At 41.5% G+C, this 17,286-nt stretch overlaps 1 protein-coding gene across 1 annotated transcript; it reads right to left on the reverse strand.

Annotated features, from left to right (window-relative positions):
- Nucleotides 1-907: 907 nt before the first annotated feature.
- ghrhrl (growth hormone releasing hormone receptor, like) lies at nucleotides 908-17,249 on the reverse strand. Its single transcript, XM_086047445.1, has 13 exons — nucleotides 16,662-17,249; nucleotides 12,804-12,909; nucleotides 12,615-12,722; nucleotides 10,685-10,776; nucleotides 9,489-9,592; nucleotides 8,422-8,554; nucleotides 8,172-8,325; nucleotides 6,710-6,770; nucleotides 5,583-5,652; nucleotides 5,238-5,329; nucleotides 3,369-3,498; nucleotides 1,331-1,372; nucleotides 908-1,141 (listed from the first exon to the last, which is right to left on the reverse strand). The coding sequence occupies exons 1-13, from the start codon at nucleotides 16,713-16,715 to the stop codon at nucleotides 1,040-1,042; spliced, it is 1,248 nt and encodes a 415-aa protein (XP_085903571.1). The 5' UTR covers nucleotides 16,716-17,249; the 3' UTR covers nucleotides 908-1,039.
- Between the last annotated feature and the right edge of the window lie 37 nt (nucleotides 17,250-17,286).

Consider the following 17,286-nt stretch of genomic DNA (forward strand, 5'->3'; position numbering starts at 1 on the left):
TAAAATAGAACTACTGTTAAAAGATAAAATAAAAATTGCACACGTTAGATATCACCTTGCCCAAACCTCGCGCAGGTTGAAATAATAATAATAATAATAATAATAATACGCACACACAGACTTGCACAGATAAAATAAGACTACAATTACAAAAAAAATCACAGGTTAAATAAGGACTCCCATACATTTGTACAGGTTAAAATAAGACTACCTTAAAATCAAGAAAAGTTGCACACGCTACAATGGGACCACTGTCAAAAAATTACAGTAAATTATCACAAAATAAGATGTAAAAAGAATAAGCCATGAATCCTTCTAGTACAACAGTTTACAAGTGTAACGATAGACCGTTTTCAAGATTAGGGCAGGCAGTTACTTTGCGTAGGGGCGTAATAATAATCCCTCACATGGTTGGTAGGCTACAAGGAGGTTCACTCATTTACTGCTTAACTTACTATTCTTCATTTGTTTCAGGGTTTCATACAAATATATACTGCACCATTTTCCGCTTGTGTTTCCCCCCCCCAAAAAAAAAAAAAAAAAAAGAAAGAAGACACTTTTCAAAACCTTGTTCCCACAATCCGATTTACTTGAAACATTTTGGAGCTGCCATACTGATGGAATCTTGTGAAAAGTGAAGAATGTGGCGGTGAATTGTTCTTTCCACAACGCATTCAAAAAGTCCATTACGAGCACACGTCGAGACACGTATAAATACACAGGAAACACATGAGAAGCTCATACATTCATGTTAAGGCAAAGGACTCATGTAGGCTACACATCCTTCTAATGAAACTACCAAGGTGCAGACGGGGACCATTTGGACCTTATTTCATTCTTAATGTAACACAAATGACTTCATCCTCACAAATTATGTTACACAAAATACTGTATGGTAATAACGTTTATATTGCTATGAAGCAGTACGACTGAACAACATACACAGGTAGCTGTACATATATATATATATATATATATATATATATATATATATATATATATGTATGTGTGTGTGTGTGTGTGTGTGTGTGTGTGACATCTAGAAGGGTGTGTCCATCATGCTGCCCTTTGCCACGGGGGACACCACACCACGGCTCCTCTCTTGCCACCTGATCCACTGCATGTGCACCTCTTTTTGCACCTGTAACACACGCATGCACACGCACGCATGTGCCTGTAGTACAACTTGCACTCCTGCAGGTGGGCTACAACTCGTGGCGTCTTCGGAATCAAGCGCAGGCTTTGTCGCGCCCCAGGCGTGCCGAGCGCCGGCCTCGCGTTAAATGGTGATAAGCTTGGTGTGTTTTGCGTGTGGCGCGCACTCACTCACCTCTTGATTGAGGAAGCAGTAGAGGATTGCCACAAGCAGGCCCTGAAAGAGAAGCAGGTTTTCAACGTCAATCAGCTTAGAACACCTTCAAATGTACTTTTGAGTGCAGGTAAAGGCGAGAAATTATACAGAGTAATGTTTTTATCTGACTGTTTCTGAACATGTCTGAGTCGCTCATTTCCACACCACTGTCATGTAAGAGCGTGACGGACTGTACTGATGAATTACAATATCCCCATTACGTATGGAACACCTGTTGAAGTGCATAATATGTAATTAACCCATTCAGCCCGGGAGCGCATAACCGCGTTTCTACCACTAGAGGCGGGAGCGCTGTTGCGTCTTTCTACCTTTGAAACCGGCAGAGCGAATACGTCACTGTCCTTTTTTAATCCAATTTTCCGTCTCTTAGCCAATTTAATGCATCAGAATAAACACGTGACGGTGTCGCGAGACGGCGGAGGATGTCGTGAATTTTTTTTCGAGCCGTAGGTAGGCTAACGGCGGACGCCGTCGATCGCCGGAAGCTCTAATTAAATTAAGTAACGGCAGAGATATATAGACGACGTGCACGACCGGTGGAACCAGTCAGACGTGATATGATATGGTTTGTAGACAATGACGATATTGACGTCTTTGTAACAGAATACAGGATGGTAATTACCACTCGATTTAAAAAAAAAATTAAAATAGTGCTTCTTCTGCACTGACACGTTATATAATAAATAACAATAAATTCTGCGTGTGTGAAAGCCACATGTCTAAGCTCTTTAATTCTTTTGGAATTATGTTTCTGTCTGCTACAGGGGCTGAGATATTAATCATTTTGTAAGTGTTGAATTTCTGGGAGAACTTCAGGTTTTCCAAAGGCGACCGACGGTTTTGGGGAGCTGTTGAGAAAGGCGCTTTAGGCCTTAATGGGTTAAAGACATCAGCTTCACTTACAGTCCCATTTAAAAAAATTCTACAAATTGAGAGGTATAAATACCGAAGATAGTAGGCATGTTAAAGTCAATAACGTTGACTGTAAAAGTATCGGTTGAAACATGCCAAACGCGCAAATTTGACCTTTTGCCAAACAGAACACCTGCTCGATCTGATGATGCACTATTACCCTCATAGTCCCACTTCCTCGCCTCATCCACAGACAGGAAGGTGAGAGGAAGTTGATTGCCTTGTGAGCCGCCAATCGAGCATCCGATGCTTACAAATGAAAACACCCTGCATTTAGCTTCAAGAGCCATCTCTGGCCCCGCCAACTAATAAAGTCATACATTATTCATTTTCCTCCAGGGAGATGTATCCTACGGAAGAGTAATTTATTGAATTGGAATCTGCTAATGAACATTGCACTTACAACACAGTCACTAACCAGATCTATTAGGATGGTTGGTTTCCCGCAACAGGTATTTTTTTTCCACCAAATGACCTTTTTCATCAAGAAAATAAAATAAAAATTTCACATCTAATACACAGTCCTCACTTAGGGATTTTTAACTAATTCACTGCCAGACATTTCACAACCCTCCTTTACCTTAACGTTAACATTTAAAAAAATATATATAAATAAATTCCTAGGATTGAATGGCTGGACTCTGAGAAGACAAATAAGTACATCAATGGCAGTGAATGAGTTAAATTGGTGGACAGTTATTCCATTAATTGGAGCCTGACCGATTAATCGGCCTGCCAATTTAATCGGCCAGACTCTTACAAAATCTGATTTTTTTTTTTTTTTCCAGATTATTACCAAGAATTTAGTTTATTTTTTTTTTTACATATTAAGCCATTACAGCACACGACAATGAGAATTGCATTCAAACATTCCATACCTCCAAAAATGAGCAAATAACAGTCAAATGTAAGCAAGCCCACTAGTTGAAACGAGGCATTCTGACAAATATTGCGTTTGTGGAATAAGAGTTATTAATCCACTCGTTTTTGGGGGGCGGCCATTTTGTCGCTTCTGTCGACTGAAAATGAGACCACAACTGCTCACAACGACCAATCACGGCGGTACACAGGCAGCTGCAGCTACCTGGAAAGATCCGATGCAGAGCTCAACGCAGAGGCGCAGGTTTACGTTAAAGTAGTCAGGCAGGAAATTGAAGAAAATGTAGTGGGTGCCAAACAAAGGGATGAGTAGCAGGGTGGACTTGGTCAGGCGTCTGGTGGCACAAACAAATGCAACGCAGGATGAGAAGAGTTCTAAAGTCAATTACACCGTATGTAATTGCAACAAACACACAGCCAACTGTTTGATTTTGTAGCTTCTATTGAATGATGTTATTACCGTACGTTTTGGAAAGTAGATATTAATTACATCATTTATAACTAAACATGAGCTGCCTTGTCGAAAGTACAATACAAACCTCGGACAATAAGTCACATGTTGCTTCACTTAGCCACAAAAAAAAAAAAAAAAGATGTTGTTAGGTGATCACAAGTAGCACGCTGCTCTGATAAATTTCCATTACAGGAACACTGTCTGCCTATTATGACATGTACCACTCTGCGTATGCTTATGACGGTAATAGAACAAGAGCGCAGAGGAAATGAAGTTGTGTGTGGTCAATTTAGCCGCCGACAGACTACTCAGCGTACACCGGTACATGCTTTTTAATTGATTTTTTTTTTTTCTCCCCCAACACGTACACTATGTGCCCAAACACTTTCCACTAATCTACCGGCTCATTTCAATTAGGTATTCCCACAAAGCCTCTCGCGAAGCGGCGAGCGAGGCAATGAATTCATCACGGCCCGCCGCGTGACGCATCAACCGTTTTGCGCCCAATTTGCGCGGTTTCAATCGAAATGAAAATGTTGGCACGTCCGTTTTACGAATGGCTAGATTGAACAGCTGCCAAATTGTGATGCGTCGCCGGCCCAATTGCAGCTTTGACGGTTGAAAAGATATTCTTCCCTTGCAATCAACGCGCATTGCACAATGACTGCGTTGAATGAAAGATGACTTATTTAGCTTTGCACTCATTTTGTCCTCTTTTATTGTCCTGCGTGCATATACACGGATCGTTCCGTCAACGCATTCGTACTTCTGCATGCTTATGTAAAATTATTAGTACTGTCAAGCGATTAAAATTGTTTAACTAATTAATCCATAATCGATCGCGATTAATCGTATTTTACGATTACATTTTTTTTTTTTACTTGAGTAAAATCTTGGAATTCATGTGAATTTTTTTTAAGTACCGGTATACAGTATTTCTATTCAAAGACTCTTTTAATAGCTTTCTTTGATCCTTGAATAAGATTCTTTTTCTGTGAAATGCAACCGTTGAACGATACACCCAAGACGTACAGCTAATATGGTATTTGAAATTGGATTTGCATAGTGCGCAAATTATTTGGGATTCCAACAGCAACTTTTTAAAGTAAAACTCTGTAAAAGTAGGGTCTTTGCGCCACTGACTTTCCTCTAAGTTTGGTTGCAAAGTGAGCAGAGGTCAGCTGCCACAGGAAGTACATACAACTGAGTTAACTGAGTTAATTTTTTATTTTTTTTGTGCATTATGAAATTTAAATTAATCTCCATAGTTAATGCTTTAACTTTGACAGCCCTAAAAAATGATAGATCAAACATATATGGGGCAGTAGAGTTGGTCGCAGAAAATGACAGATTTTGAAAAGGGTTTGGCCGTGGGAGCGTCTGGCTTTTTCTGCGAAATCTGGTCCTTCTAGATGAACAACAATATATTATTTGTGGTCGGGGAATCATTGCTGTACAGGAAATCAACCCTGTGGCCTCACTGCTAACCGTTCTGCAACATTCGTGGCATAACTTGCAGGAGACGTTCAGCAAGTTGATTTCTGGATGAGTGCACTTCCATCTCCCGTGAGCACTGACGGCGGAACGTTAAAGAAGAAAAATAGCGGAAAAAGGAATCACCTGTACTGTGAGGAGTTATTGAATTGGATCAGACGGGGGCTCAGCTTCTGGATCAGAATTCGGACGATGTTGACGAAGAGTATGAAATTGACCTGAAAGAAGGAGGATGAGGTGGGTGGCCTTTATTGCACGCGGCGGCAACAATATATGCAGCGGAGCATATAACGGAATTGGACGGACGCATCTGGCGCGCACAAAAGACGCTTCATCAAAACGTGCTTGTGACGCTTGATCGGCGGCGGAAGACAAAGACAAACAAATCATCTGCATGACAATCTGGGAGGTGTGCCGTGCGTAACGAGCAGTAGCCTCGAGTGCAGGTGTGAAACAATGAGCGATAGTTACCACAATGGACACCACAATCGGGCCTTTGATGATCCACCAATAGAGCGAGTCCTCATTGATGTCCCAGCATCTGTATGTAGGGAGATTGCGGGGGGACATTTAGAGACGTAACCTTGACAGACAAGATTCTCAGAAGGGGAACGCAAACATTTTTTTTTTCAAGAATATGTTCTATGCGAGCCCACTAGTTGAAACAGGGCATTCTGATAAATATTGCCTTTGTGGAATAAATTAATCCACTCGTTTTTAGCCGTCTCCTGGGGCGGCCATTTTGTCACTTCTGCCGACTGAAAATGACGTCACAACTGCTCACAACGACCAATCACGGCTCAGATTCAGAAAACAGGTCAGCCGTGATTGGTCGTTGTGAGCAGTTGTGATGTCATTTTCAGGCGACGGAAGACAAAATGGCCGCCCCCGGAGATGGCTAAAAACGAGTGCATTTTGCTGCTTAACTTATATTCCACAAACGCAAAATTAACCAGAATGCTGTGTTTCAACTAGTGGGCCTGCTGGGAACAGATTATTGAAAAAAATATCTTTGGGTTTCCGCTTTAAATAAAAAAATGAAAAAAAGGTATATGTATAAATTCGAGTATGATTTCCTTGTGTAAAAAAGATCGTGTGTTGGATATAAATGTTTGGGATGACTTCCACTTTAAAAGTAACCCAAAGTGGGTGAAACAGCCAACCCGGCGCTGTGTTCAAAACAGACCGAGCCAATGCTGGATTGTTCATACCCAGCACATTGGGTTGAGGATTTGACCCAGCACGTTGGGCCATGATTTGGATTCAATAAGGGGTGAAAACTATTTATACTGCTGAGTTAGGAGGTACCAAGAAATGGGTTACCGGGTTATCAGTAAAGCTGTGGTAAAAAATAATACTATTTATGACTTCAGGACCCAACTGCGCCATAAAAAAGTGGGTGAAGTGAGAATTTCAAGGCAACAAACTTCGATAACATTTTCGGTTGAGCACTTCAAGTGTAGAGCAGTAATCGGGTTTCAGAGGACGACGCGCTTGTTTGAAAGGTCAATTAAATCTCTCTACTGCACTAAGATTTTGATTTCTTCATGATTGGATTGTGAGATTATGCTTGACATTAAAAAGGAGAAGATACAAACTCTGTGTCTTCAAAATACACCCTGGATCCAATCCACAGTACGATGAAGAACACAGGAACCCCTGTGGAGAAAAAATAAAAAAATAAAAAACTTGGTGAGACAATCTATAGCAACAAAAATAGACAATGAAACAGTTTGACACACACTCATAATAGATTTTTTTTAACAGCCCTAATAGTGCTATTGATCGCTTGAGTCAAAAAAAAAAAAAAAAAAAAAAAAATCAATGGGACATTTAGAATGATGTCAATGTCTTGCCTTCTGGACATTCATTGGACCGAGGAAAGAAAAACCTTCTTTTGTCCAACGTAATTGGGCTCATTTTTAAGACCGCTATGAGATTTTCACCATCTTTGATGCCCTTTAAATTCACACCAGAGCCTTCATGTCTTATCTCGGCCTAATCCTTACAAAATCACGAAATGCTCTCTTTTCCTCGCCGGTCTCCGCTGGAAGTAATCTCCTTTCCTGATCACACTGAGGTAAAGCGAAATCTCAACTTTTCAATGTATTTATCTCGTGTCTTACTCTTAAAGGGGAAGTCAACCCCCCCCCAATTCTTCGCAATATGTTCTATGCACCTTCACTAGTCATGGCATTCTGATTAATACTGTGTTTTGTGGAATATGAGTTGAAGCAGCAAAATCACACCGTTTTTAGCCATCTCAGGGGGCGGCAAGTGGCAAAATGGCCGCCCCCTGAGATGGACAAAAACGGGTGGATTGAACTCAATTTCCACTAATGAAATATAAATCAGAATGCCGTGTTTCGGCTAGTGGGCCTGCATAGAACATATTCTAGATTGGGGGTGGGGAACATTTTAGCGTCAATCTGGGGGAGAAAAAAAAATGTGAATACTCTCTGGGGGCTTCAAGCATTTTGGGGGCCATCGGGACAAAGGGACAGAGGGGCCCTCCCCAGTTAGTAGATAACTTAATGTTAACGGTGCTCGTTTTATTTTTCGTTTGTGATATGTTTCAGTTGGAAAAAGTCAGTCAGCAAGTTGACAAACGTTGGTGGGGGCTCTTCATGATGATAAAAAAAAATGGGGAGCAAATTTTGGTACGACGCCGCTGTTTCCTCAATCATTAGTCATGATTACGTTGATTTATTTCTATTCGTAAGCCCCTATATTATACTCTTCTAAGTCATCATATTTGTATACATTCTCAAAATAAATAGAAATAAATAAATCGAATTAGTACTGCTTTTACCAGTAGTCTTTTTTTAATTCATTCACTGCCATTGACGGATTTATTTGTCTTTCCACAGTCCGGCCATTCCTATCCCAGGAACTTATTTGTATTTTTTTTTTTTTCCGAATTTTTCAAAGCTTAGGGTAAAAGAGGGTCCTGAAAATGTCTGGCAGTGAATGCGTCAAATATACAGTGTGAGTATACATTTGCCATCTCTGCAGAATGCCAAACAGGCGATGGAATCCACATCAATTGGAGCGTCTCACCCCATCCCAGCAGGCTGAACCCCCACAGGCACCGGCGTCTGCGGTACAAGGACGAGAGCAGCAGGGAGGTGAGGTAGAGCGCCTCCACCAGGAGCCAGAAGAAATTGGCCATGACGCAATAGTGACAAAAGACCACGGCGGCCTTGCAGGCAAACTGGGAAGAGCAGAGGGACGGAGAGCGCAAACGGGCGTGGAGTTAGTCCGTGTGAGCCGTGCTCGAAGGAGCGGCTCATGAAAGTCGGTGTCTTACGGTGGAGAGGGTGCAGTGGTTGGTGTCATCGCTGGAGAAGAGAGTGGCGTCCTTGATAAACACAGCCGCGGCTTTCAGGATGAACGCGAGGAAGAGTTGGATGTGAATGAAGTTCCTGGCGCAACGGAGCCTCCTGGTGAAGGAGGGAAAAAAAAAAAAAAAAAAAGTTTGATTGTTTTACATGATTTAAATCATGTGTCTTTTTGCTAATCAAACTGTTACTATTATTTGTATGCTTAGCAATTCTGATCATGGGTAGGTACAGTTGATTTAAAAAATCTACACAGCCCTGTTCAAATGTCAAGTTTTTGCGATATAAAAAAAGAGACAAAGATATATACATATATACACAGTTCGTTGTGAAATCCGCAAAGAAAGAGCCTATGGTAACACTGACTCTCTTTCCGACACATGTACGTGCTCATCGTTTAGTTAAAGGGGAAGTCAACGAAAACAGGTTTTTTTTTTTTCAAAAATATGTTCCCAGCAAGCCCACTAGTTGAAACAGGGCATTCTGATAAATATTGCGTTTGTGGAATAAGTGTTTGTCACTTCTGTCGACCATTTTGTCACTTCTGTCGACTGAAAATGACATCACAACTGCTCACAACGACCAATCACGGCTCAGATTCAGAAAACAGGTCAGCCGTGATTGGTCATTGTGAGCGGTTGTGATGTCATTTTCAGGCGACAGAAGACAAAATGGCCGCCCCCAGAGATGGCTAAAAACGAGTGCATTTTGCTGCTTATATTCCACAAACGCAAAATCAATCAGAATGCCGCGTTTCAACTAGCGGGCCTGCTGGGAACATATTCTTGAAAAAAATATCTTTGGGTTGACTTCCGCTTTCAAAGCAGGCCACTGAAATATATATAACACTGACTGCACTACTTTGTTACTGAGAGTGTCAGGAGAAGTCACAATAAGTTAATAGTTGCAATATTTTCATATATGACAACAAACAACACCCTTGTAACTAAATTACACGCTGGAAAACAACTCATTGTCAAATAAGAGTTGACGAAGATCCCCCCCCCCCCCCCCCAAGGCCGCCGTGTGTGTTTACCTAAAGGACAGCAGGATGACCACGGCTGCAGTCAGCACCAGCAGAGAGATGCTGTAGCCGATGGTGTAGATCAGTTTCACCGTGGCAAAGTAGGTCTGCTCCGTCTGTGCACACAAGAAGAACTTTCTTCATTTCAAGGACGATTACAGCACCTGGACGTGGCATGACTCTGAAAATCCTTTTGCATATTTTAATTTGACGGTGGCGTCGAGAGGCGGCATGATAAATTCAATCGGGTGAAAAAAAAACTCCTTAATTCATGTAAAAAAATCAGATCCCGCAAACCACTCTTGATATCAAGTGAGTCTCTATTACCTTCACAAAATGCACAGCGTGGCACCTAGCGTGGATTGCTCATAATTATCTCCCACTTATTTTTTTTTTTTTCTTCTCTTTTTAACGATTATACCACATGCTCCCTTTTGAGAAACAAGATAATTTCAGCTATTATGGGACGGATGACAAGCGATTCACGACCTGCTTTGCTCAAGTATGTGCACATTAGGCTCATTAATGTCTTGTGGACGGCTCCTCTTGGTTGCTCGTTAGGCCGGTGTTTTCCAATCTTTTATTGAGCCGAGGCCCATATTTCACATTCGAAAAAAAACGCACAGCACACCACCGAGTAAGTAAAAATGTCACAGTAAGTTTATGTGCTGTACATTCTGTGAATGGCAACAGGTGGATAAAGCTTTTAATTGTCCTTTCTGTAACCGTACGACGCGGCTAATACAGTACTGCGCTTCATCAAAACAAAGGATGACAATCAACAGGAATGTAAAGGATCGATCAGCTTGTGCATCATGAATAATTCATTGCGGCTCACTGCTGTGCATGATTTGGCCACTAGGGACAGTATAAAACAGTGTCAGGTACTCAGTATGATAAAGAATATAGCGCCATAATGTCTACGTGTTGATGCACCGTTCATACTCAACTAACCGTCGCTTAAGGGGATGTAATACCATGACTGATCGATGCTATTCGTTAGCCAGTATATGGCATTTTGCATTGTTTGTTAGCGTGAAGCTAGTACAAGGCAAAGCTGTGTTTGTATTGACAATTTTAGCCGTCCGCACTGTAATGATTTGCAGACTAATTCAGCGAAATTATAACAATGAACGTGAATCGCTGTTTAGAGAACATAAAAAGCCGTTTTCTCTTCATCTCAGCGTGACACCAACACTGCCCCTCACCTCCGGGATGTCATCGTCCACACTGCAGGCAACGTGGTATGGCGGGAAGGGGCTGGACCAACCTCCATCGGTACAATTTCGGCTTACTTGTCCTTATGGAAAAGAGGAAAAGATTAATTAGGTTAAGCTCTCACTCAGGGATATGCATAATCGCAAAAAAAAAAAAAAGGGGGGGGAGAAAGAAAAAAATCAAGATGGCAAAGCTGCTTCATGGCCAGTCTATTGATTAATTGCTTTAATCCTGGCGAAAATGGAATGTGGCATTAAATAGCAAACATAATTTGTGGCTTAAAGCGGAAGTCAACGTAAATATATTTTTTTCAAGAATATGTTCCCAGCAGGCCCACTAGTTGAAACACAGCAAAATGTAGTCGTTTTTAGCCATCTCTGGTGGCGGCCATTTTGTCTTCTGTCGACTGAAAATGACATCACAACTGCTCACAACCGACCAATCACGGCTGACCTGTTCTCTGAATCTGAGCCGTGATTGGTCGTTGTGAGCAGCTGTGATGTCATTTTCAGTCGACAGAAGACAAAATGGCCGCTTATAAACTTACATTCCACAAACGCAAAATGAGTAAGAATGCCGTGTTTCAACTAGTGGGCCTGCTGGGAACATATTCTTGAACAAAAGATGTTTGCGTTGACTTCCGCTTTAAAAGAATGGGATTTACTCCCAAAATAGTAAAGGTGTCAGGAAAAAAAATGTGTTTCTCTTGGGGCCATTTCAATCATCATACAAGCGTATTTTCCTCAAAGTCGAGAAGTGCAACATTTGAATCTCGGTGCAGGCCCAGGTGCTCCTTTTTCTCTGGATGCGCCAATTTCCTCCCACGTTCCAAACGACATGCGCTTTGAAAACCCCAAATTCTCCCCGGGTGTGAATGTGAGTACTCGTTTGTCTTTTTACCCCGGCGACTGACCGGCGAACACTCCGGGGTGATAAGCTTCAACTCCACTAATGAGGACAAACGCCACAGAAAATGGATGGATGGATGAAACTTGTCTTGTTTTAAAGCATCGGTATGCAATATTTACAGCTATTTGTGACTTGCCTAACTAATTCTCCTTGTCGATTCCCCTGAAGAAAGGAAAGAAAACGAACCGGCGCTTGAATTGATCAGGGCTCGGCCGCTGGCAAGGCGGTTTATGCGAATCGCTCTCGCGCGTGATGGCGGAGCGGAATGCAGGAAGCCAGGGCGCGCCGCTGTTGACGCTTACCTCGCTCTGGAGGTGGCCGTTTCTAAAGTATTTTTCAAAACTGGGCCAAATGTTCTTATTTACAAAACATATTTGTGTTACGTCTGAATTCATTTTGAAAATACCGCCAACGCACCCAAACGTTAGTCGCCAAAGAGTCACATTTTGTCCGATACGGAAAAAAAAAAAAGAAAAAAAAAAATCAATATCTAGCGGATTGAAATGCTGTCCATTTTGAGCTATCACGATCCTTGGTTTAATATGTCAATCACTTTCATGTTATTTATCCTCACGACTGAGCCGGAGCTTGGTGATTACAGCACTAATAAGCAAACGGCATGCAAATTGGCACCACGAATATAATTAGCGCCGTCCCGCTGAGCATCAGGCGATAATCAGCTGAGATAAACGCCCTACTTTGGTCACCTTGTGCGACAACATTACATCGTTCGACAAATGGGATCCGACTTTTAATGGCACTTTTCAGATCATTGACTTTTCCAAAACACTGCTTACCCTCCCATGGCGGATAATTAGCGGAGACCACCCGCCAGCGTTAATCTACATGAGTCATTCCTTTAAAAAAAAAAAAAAAAAAAAAAAATGGGCCACATGAATAAATGAATAGACACGCATTCTTAACAACCCCATGACGGAAATAGAGTGTTGCCGTTATAGCCTAGCGCACACCGCCGCTGGATTGTCAATGATATTCCAGCCCAAAAGTCACCTGTGCTGTTTTGGAAGAGGGAAAACACGGCAGGGCAAGCATTGTGGACCGTTTCGCCGACTGCAGCGTGAGGCCAGCACACCACCGCGTCCCAGAATGCTCGACAACCTGGGGGGGGGGGGGAACAGCATGATGTGAACATTCTAAAATTGTGGGCAAAATTGTGTTGTTTGAGAAGAGAAAACGCACCTTGCGCGCTGGCGTTCCCCCGCTCGGCGATCGAGCGCAGGCAGCGGAGCTCGTCTTTCTCCAGCTGGAAGATGAACTCGCATTCGGGATGCAGGCTTGTGAGCGCCTGCAGACGTCGCAAAGGGAATCAACGGCAAGGAACGTGCAAATTCGTTGGGAAAAACGCGTTCGCTTCGCTACGCTTTGGAAAAAAAAAATCTCAACGTGACTTCTCTTGAAAAGTCTTTGTTTGCTTAATTCCTTCAAGGTGTTTGTCCCCGAGGAGGCCCAAGATTGTTTTGGCTTCCGGGCAAGTTTGCATTCCATCAAAGTCAGAGCCGCCGGAGATGCCGTCTGGCACTGACCACGCTTCCGTGGCGCCAAATAAACACTCACCGTCACTTGTATGCGGTATTTGATTACAGCAGGACATTTGTCTCACAGGATGACAAATTAGAAAGCCTTGTTAGCGAGCCAGGGAGAAGATGGATGAAGAAGGTATTTAACATTTGTATTGATATTTATTAGTGGAGAGATGTAAATAAAAGAAGTCGTCTAATTAATTAGATGCTTTGGGATGTAATTAATCACAATTCATGCGGTATAAAGTGCCATTTGCAACATATAAAAAGGCTAAAACATGTTCATATGATTTAACAATAGTAAAGCCATTGGTCACACGATGCATCTAAGTCGATTTCTTCTCGGTCGAGGCAAGTATGACGGGCGTGATTGCTGTGGATGCCCAGCGAGATTGTCAAAATATTTGCCAAGACAATCACGGTGCAGATGAGAAACGCACATGTAACTAAAGTCGAAATACTGCGAAATAGCCTTTTTTTCTTTTTTTTTTATCTATGTATTTTTTTACCTATAATGCTTGCTATGGCACAGTTGAGGCCTCGTGTGAAAGGGGAAGTCAACCCAAACATATTTTTTTCAAGAATATGCTCTATTAGGGATGTAACGATTCATCGAAAATCGATTTAAAATCGAAGATAATTTGAAAATCGAGTTGATTAAATTAATCTAGAAAATGATGTCTTGAAACGATTTTTCATTCCAAAGCACATTTTGAATGTGTAGATCAAATGATGTGCTTGGGCCAAACATCATTGCGTATTGCGTTTGTGGATGGCTGCAGAACCACACTAGTGCACAGAGGCAAGCATGGTAGCAATTTTTACGAAATCGAATCGAATCGAAAATCGGGAACTGAAAATCGAATCGAATCGGGGCTTGAGTGAATCGTTACATCCCTATGTTCTATGCAAGCCCACTAGTTGAAACAAGGCATTCTGATAAATATTGCGTTTGTGGAATAAGAGTTCATCCACGCCATTTCTGGGGGCGGCCATTTTGTCACTTCTGTCGACTGAAAATCACCTCACAACTGCTCAGGTAACGACCAATCACGGCTGAATTGTTTTCTGAAGCTGAGCCGTGATTGGGTCGTGACAACATGTAGTGACAAAATGGCCGCCCCCAGAGATGGCTAAAAACGAGTGCATTCTAAAATCCAACAAAATTCTCATGAGAAGTGTCTTTTATTCCGTTCTAAAATGTCTTGCGTGTATTTTGTGTTGGCCTTTTGCCTGAAGTCAGCTGGGATCGGCGGGTAAAGAAAATGGATGGATGGATGGATGAGAAGGGAGATTCACATGCATATGCCACAAGCCAGCTATTGTATGTGACCTTTATTCAGTTCATATTCACACCATTCACCAAGATATTATTCGTGCAACTCCGACCGCACAGTATTTTCAGTTGAGGTGGGTGCTCGCTAACAGCAACACAAATCCTCGGGCGAGTGAGATTTTGGACTCAATTTACTTAGCGAAAAGAAATTGTTGGTGTAAAATGTCCCCCCAAAAGGTCAGTGTTGCTCAGTGAGGTACATCATTTAGTTATTCTATTTTCCTTAGAAATCAGGACTTGTCTCCACCGAGGAAACTGCAGAGTGACTGTCATCTATTCAGATCATTTCATTATTTCACTGATGTGAGATCATTCAAAAGGTGCAGTATGGAGAGCAGGTACAGTTGAATATTTTTAAAATAAATATTAATCATGATTATTTTTGGTAATAATTGAAATCCCGATTATTCAAATGATCATTTATTTTGTTGGTACCGAACAAGAAACTTGTAATACATGTAAGAAATATAAAGACAAATAAATATAAGTTCCCCTTGGACCAAACAAAACATATAAAATGTGTTATAAAAATATTTCAAAAAGGTGCAAATGCATAAATTCAAGTATTATTTCCTTGTGTAAACAAACAGTGCGTTGGACATGAATGAATATTTATAATCGTTTCTTACCATTATGCCAATTGTGTAATCATGGAGTGTAATAATCGTAATTGTAATTGAGTTTCGATTAATTGCACAGCCCAAGAATACAGTGTCACACAATTAAGGTTAGGCTACCCGAAATAGTCTAAAAATACTGAAATATTCTCAGTCTCATGAATAATTCTCAATGCACACGCCAAATACTTGTCATTGTCATCCCGCCGCTCAGTGCATCTAAGGTCAAAATTGTCCATCCAAATGAATGAGCAAATCCACTGGTCATTTTTCACAGCGGCTGTTTTTTTTTTTTTTTTGTGTGTGTTTGTTTGTTTGGATCTGAGTGTACTTATGTGTTTTGCAGATGATTATAATTCTCCACAGCTCTGTGCAATGAATGGGAATAGATTGAAGTGGAACATTGTGACGAGCGGCTGCCCTGTTAGCATTCTCGCTCCGGCGACGTTGATCACCGCACTGATCGATTGTCCGCCTCTCTGAATTCTATTTGGTTATGGAAATGAACGGAAGTGGTCCTGGAGTGTTGGGGGCTGCCTAACAACGGCTGCGGATTTAAAGACGTGAGCGTCAGAGCGTGTGCACATGCATGCGAGTGAAGAGTAGTACTTGACTTGAACCCTGAACAAATTGAGCATACTAGAAACTAAATGGCAAACACAAACAATGAAAGAAATTCAGCTCTGGAGTGTTTCGTGTTTGCTCTCTCGTTCCAGTTTGTAGTAAGGTTCGTTCTCAGTAGAAATGACAATCATGTGCTTTGCCAACCTGGGTGACAAAAGTCTCAATAATTATGTACATTAGGGATGAGCATTTGTCTACTAGTGCATAATTGACCAAGGGGAAAGGAAATATCTTCAGTGGGTTGGGAGAGTCCCTCGCAAAATGTTCTGGACTCCTATTTCCTTCCCGGTGAAGTAAATAAAAATCAACCCAAAAAAAAATAAAAATAAATCAACTTTAGATTCAAAATTGTGCACAATTGATATTGGTTTAACTTTATGGCTGTAATTCCAAAAGGTATGTTTGGCAATTCTCAGTGCATCGAATACAATATATAAACATACGATTGAAATTATAAGAACCTTAAGTGGACAAGCGTAAAGTTCATTGTATTAATTCATCAAATCAACTGAATAACCCTGACACTTCCGTAGCTCATAATCTTTACCTGCGTCTTTTTCAATAAATATTTATGTCCACCATTCAAAACACATCATCATTCAGCTCGAAAATGACCTGTCAGACGGCATTTAACTCAATCACTGCCATGGATCAATCTACTTGTCTTTTCACAGTCCAGCCATTCAATCCCAGCAACCTATTCAGATTTTTTTTCCCAATTTTTTTCCCCCTTTTTCAAACATTAGGGTAAAAGAGGGTCTGAAAATACCAGGCAGTAAATGAGTTAACTTTCACTCCCTTTAAAAGCGCCTGAATGAGCTCCGTCAGGTATGTTCTCATTCTGATCGGAGGCTTACGCCACAAGTCAATAAGAGGAGCAATTACATCAAAAAAGAAAGCAAAAGACGTTCAAAGAAAAAGAAGTTTGGAATGTACTCACTGCAGGAGCCAAGCACAGGGTGAGGAAAGCCCCTTTGGAGCATATGCGCTGCATGTTGCTGTCCACCCGGCGTGGAGCCTATGGAGAGTGGAGCCCCACGCCGGAAGCAGCTTGGGGACGCGACGCGACACCCCTCTCTCTCTCTCTCTCTCTCTCTCTCTCCCTCTCTCCAGGTTAATATTTGTTCAACCTGTCAATCTCACAGAAAAAAGGGAAATGTCGACTTCCAGGGTGTGTTTTCACAATAAAAGCATTTATCATCAATCAGGAAATGAACTTGCTCACCAAATCAAAACCTGCTAGTCCTAATGAACCAATACGCACAGTAAACTGTACATCGGTAAACAAAGGTATACTTACCAGTCACTTCATTCTGTAAAACCGGCACAGCCAAGAGCTATAAGATCATGAATTCCAACCACACAGAGGATTAGTGGAACAATTTGCGGTAGCCGTTATATTTTGACACTAATTAAAGTCATTCAAACAGCGCTATGAACTACAATTTTGGGGAGGCATTACAAAAGTTATTTACCCATTTGGGACAACGTAAAAGACCCTTTTACAAATGATTTGGACAGTGCTGATCTCAAAACAAAAAACAAAACAAAAAAAAATCAAACAT

Source organism: Filicampus tigris, chromosome 12 (assembly GCF_054856515.1).
Source record: "Filicampus tigris isolate MCC_2025a chromosome 12, RoL_Ftig_1.0, whole genome shotgun sequence".
Classification (NCBI taxonomy): Eukaryota; Metazoa; Chordata; class Actinopteri; order Syngnathiformes; family Syngnathidae; genus Filicampus; species Filicampus tigris.

Coding starts and splice junctions, on each gene's coding strand:
- ghrhrl (XM_086047445.1), bottom strand. CDS start 16,715: ATGCAGCGCATATGCTCCAAAGGGGCTTTCCTCACCCTGTGCTTGGCT. Junction 9,593..10,684: donor TGGACGATGACATCCCGGAG/GTGAGGGGCAGT, acceptor TTGTGTGCACAG/ACGGAGCAGACCTACTTTGC. Junction 8,555..9,488: donor GTCATCCTGCTGTCCTTTAG/GTAAACACACAC, acceptor CTCCTTCACCAG/GAGGCTCCGTTGCGCCAGGA.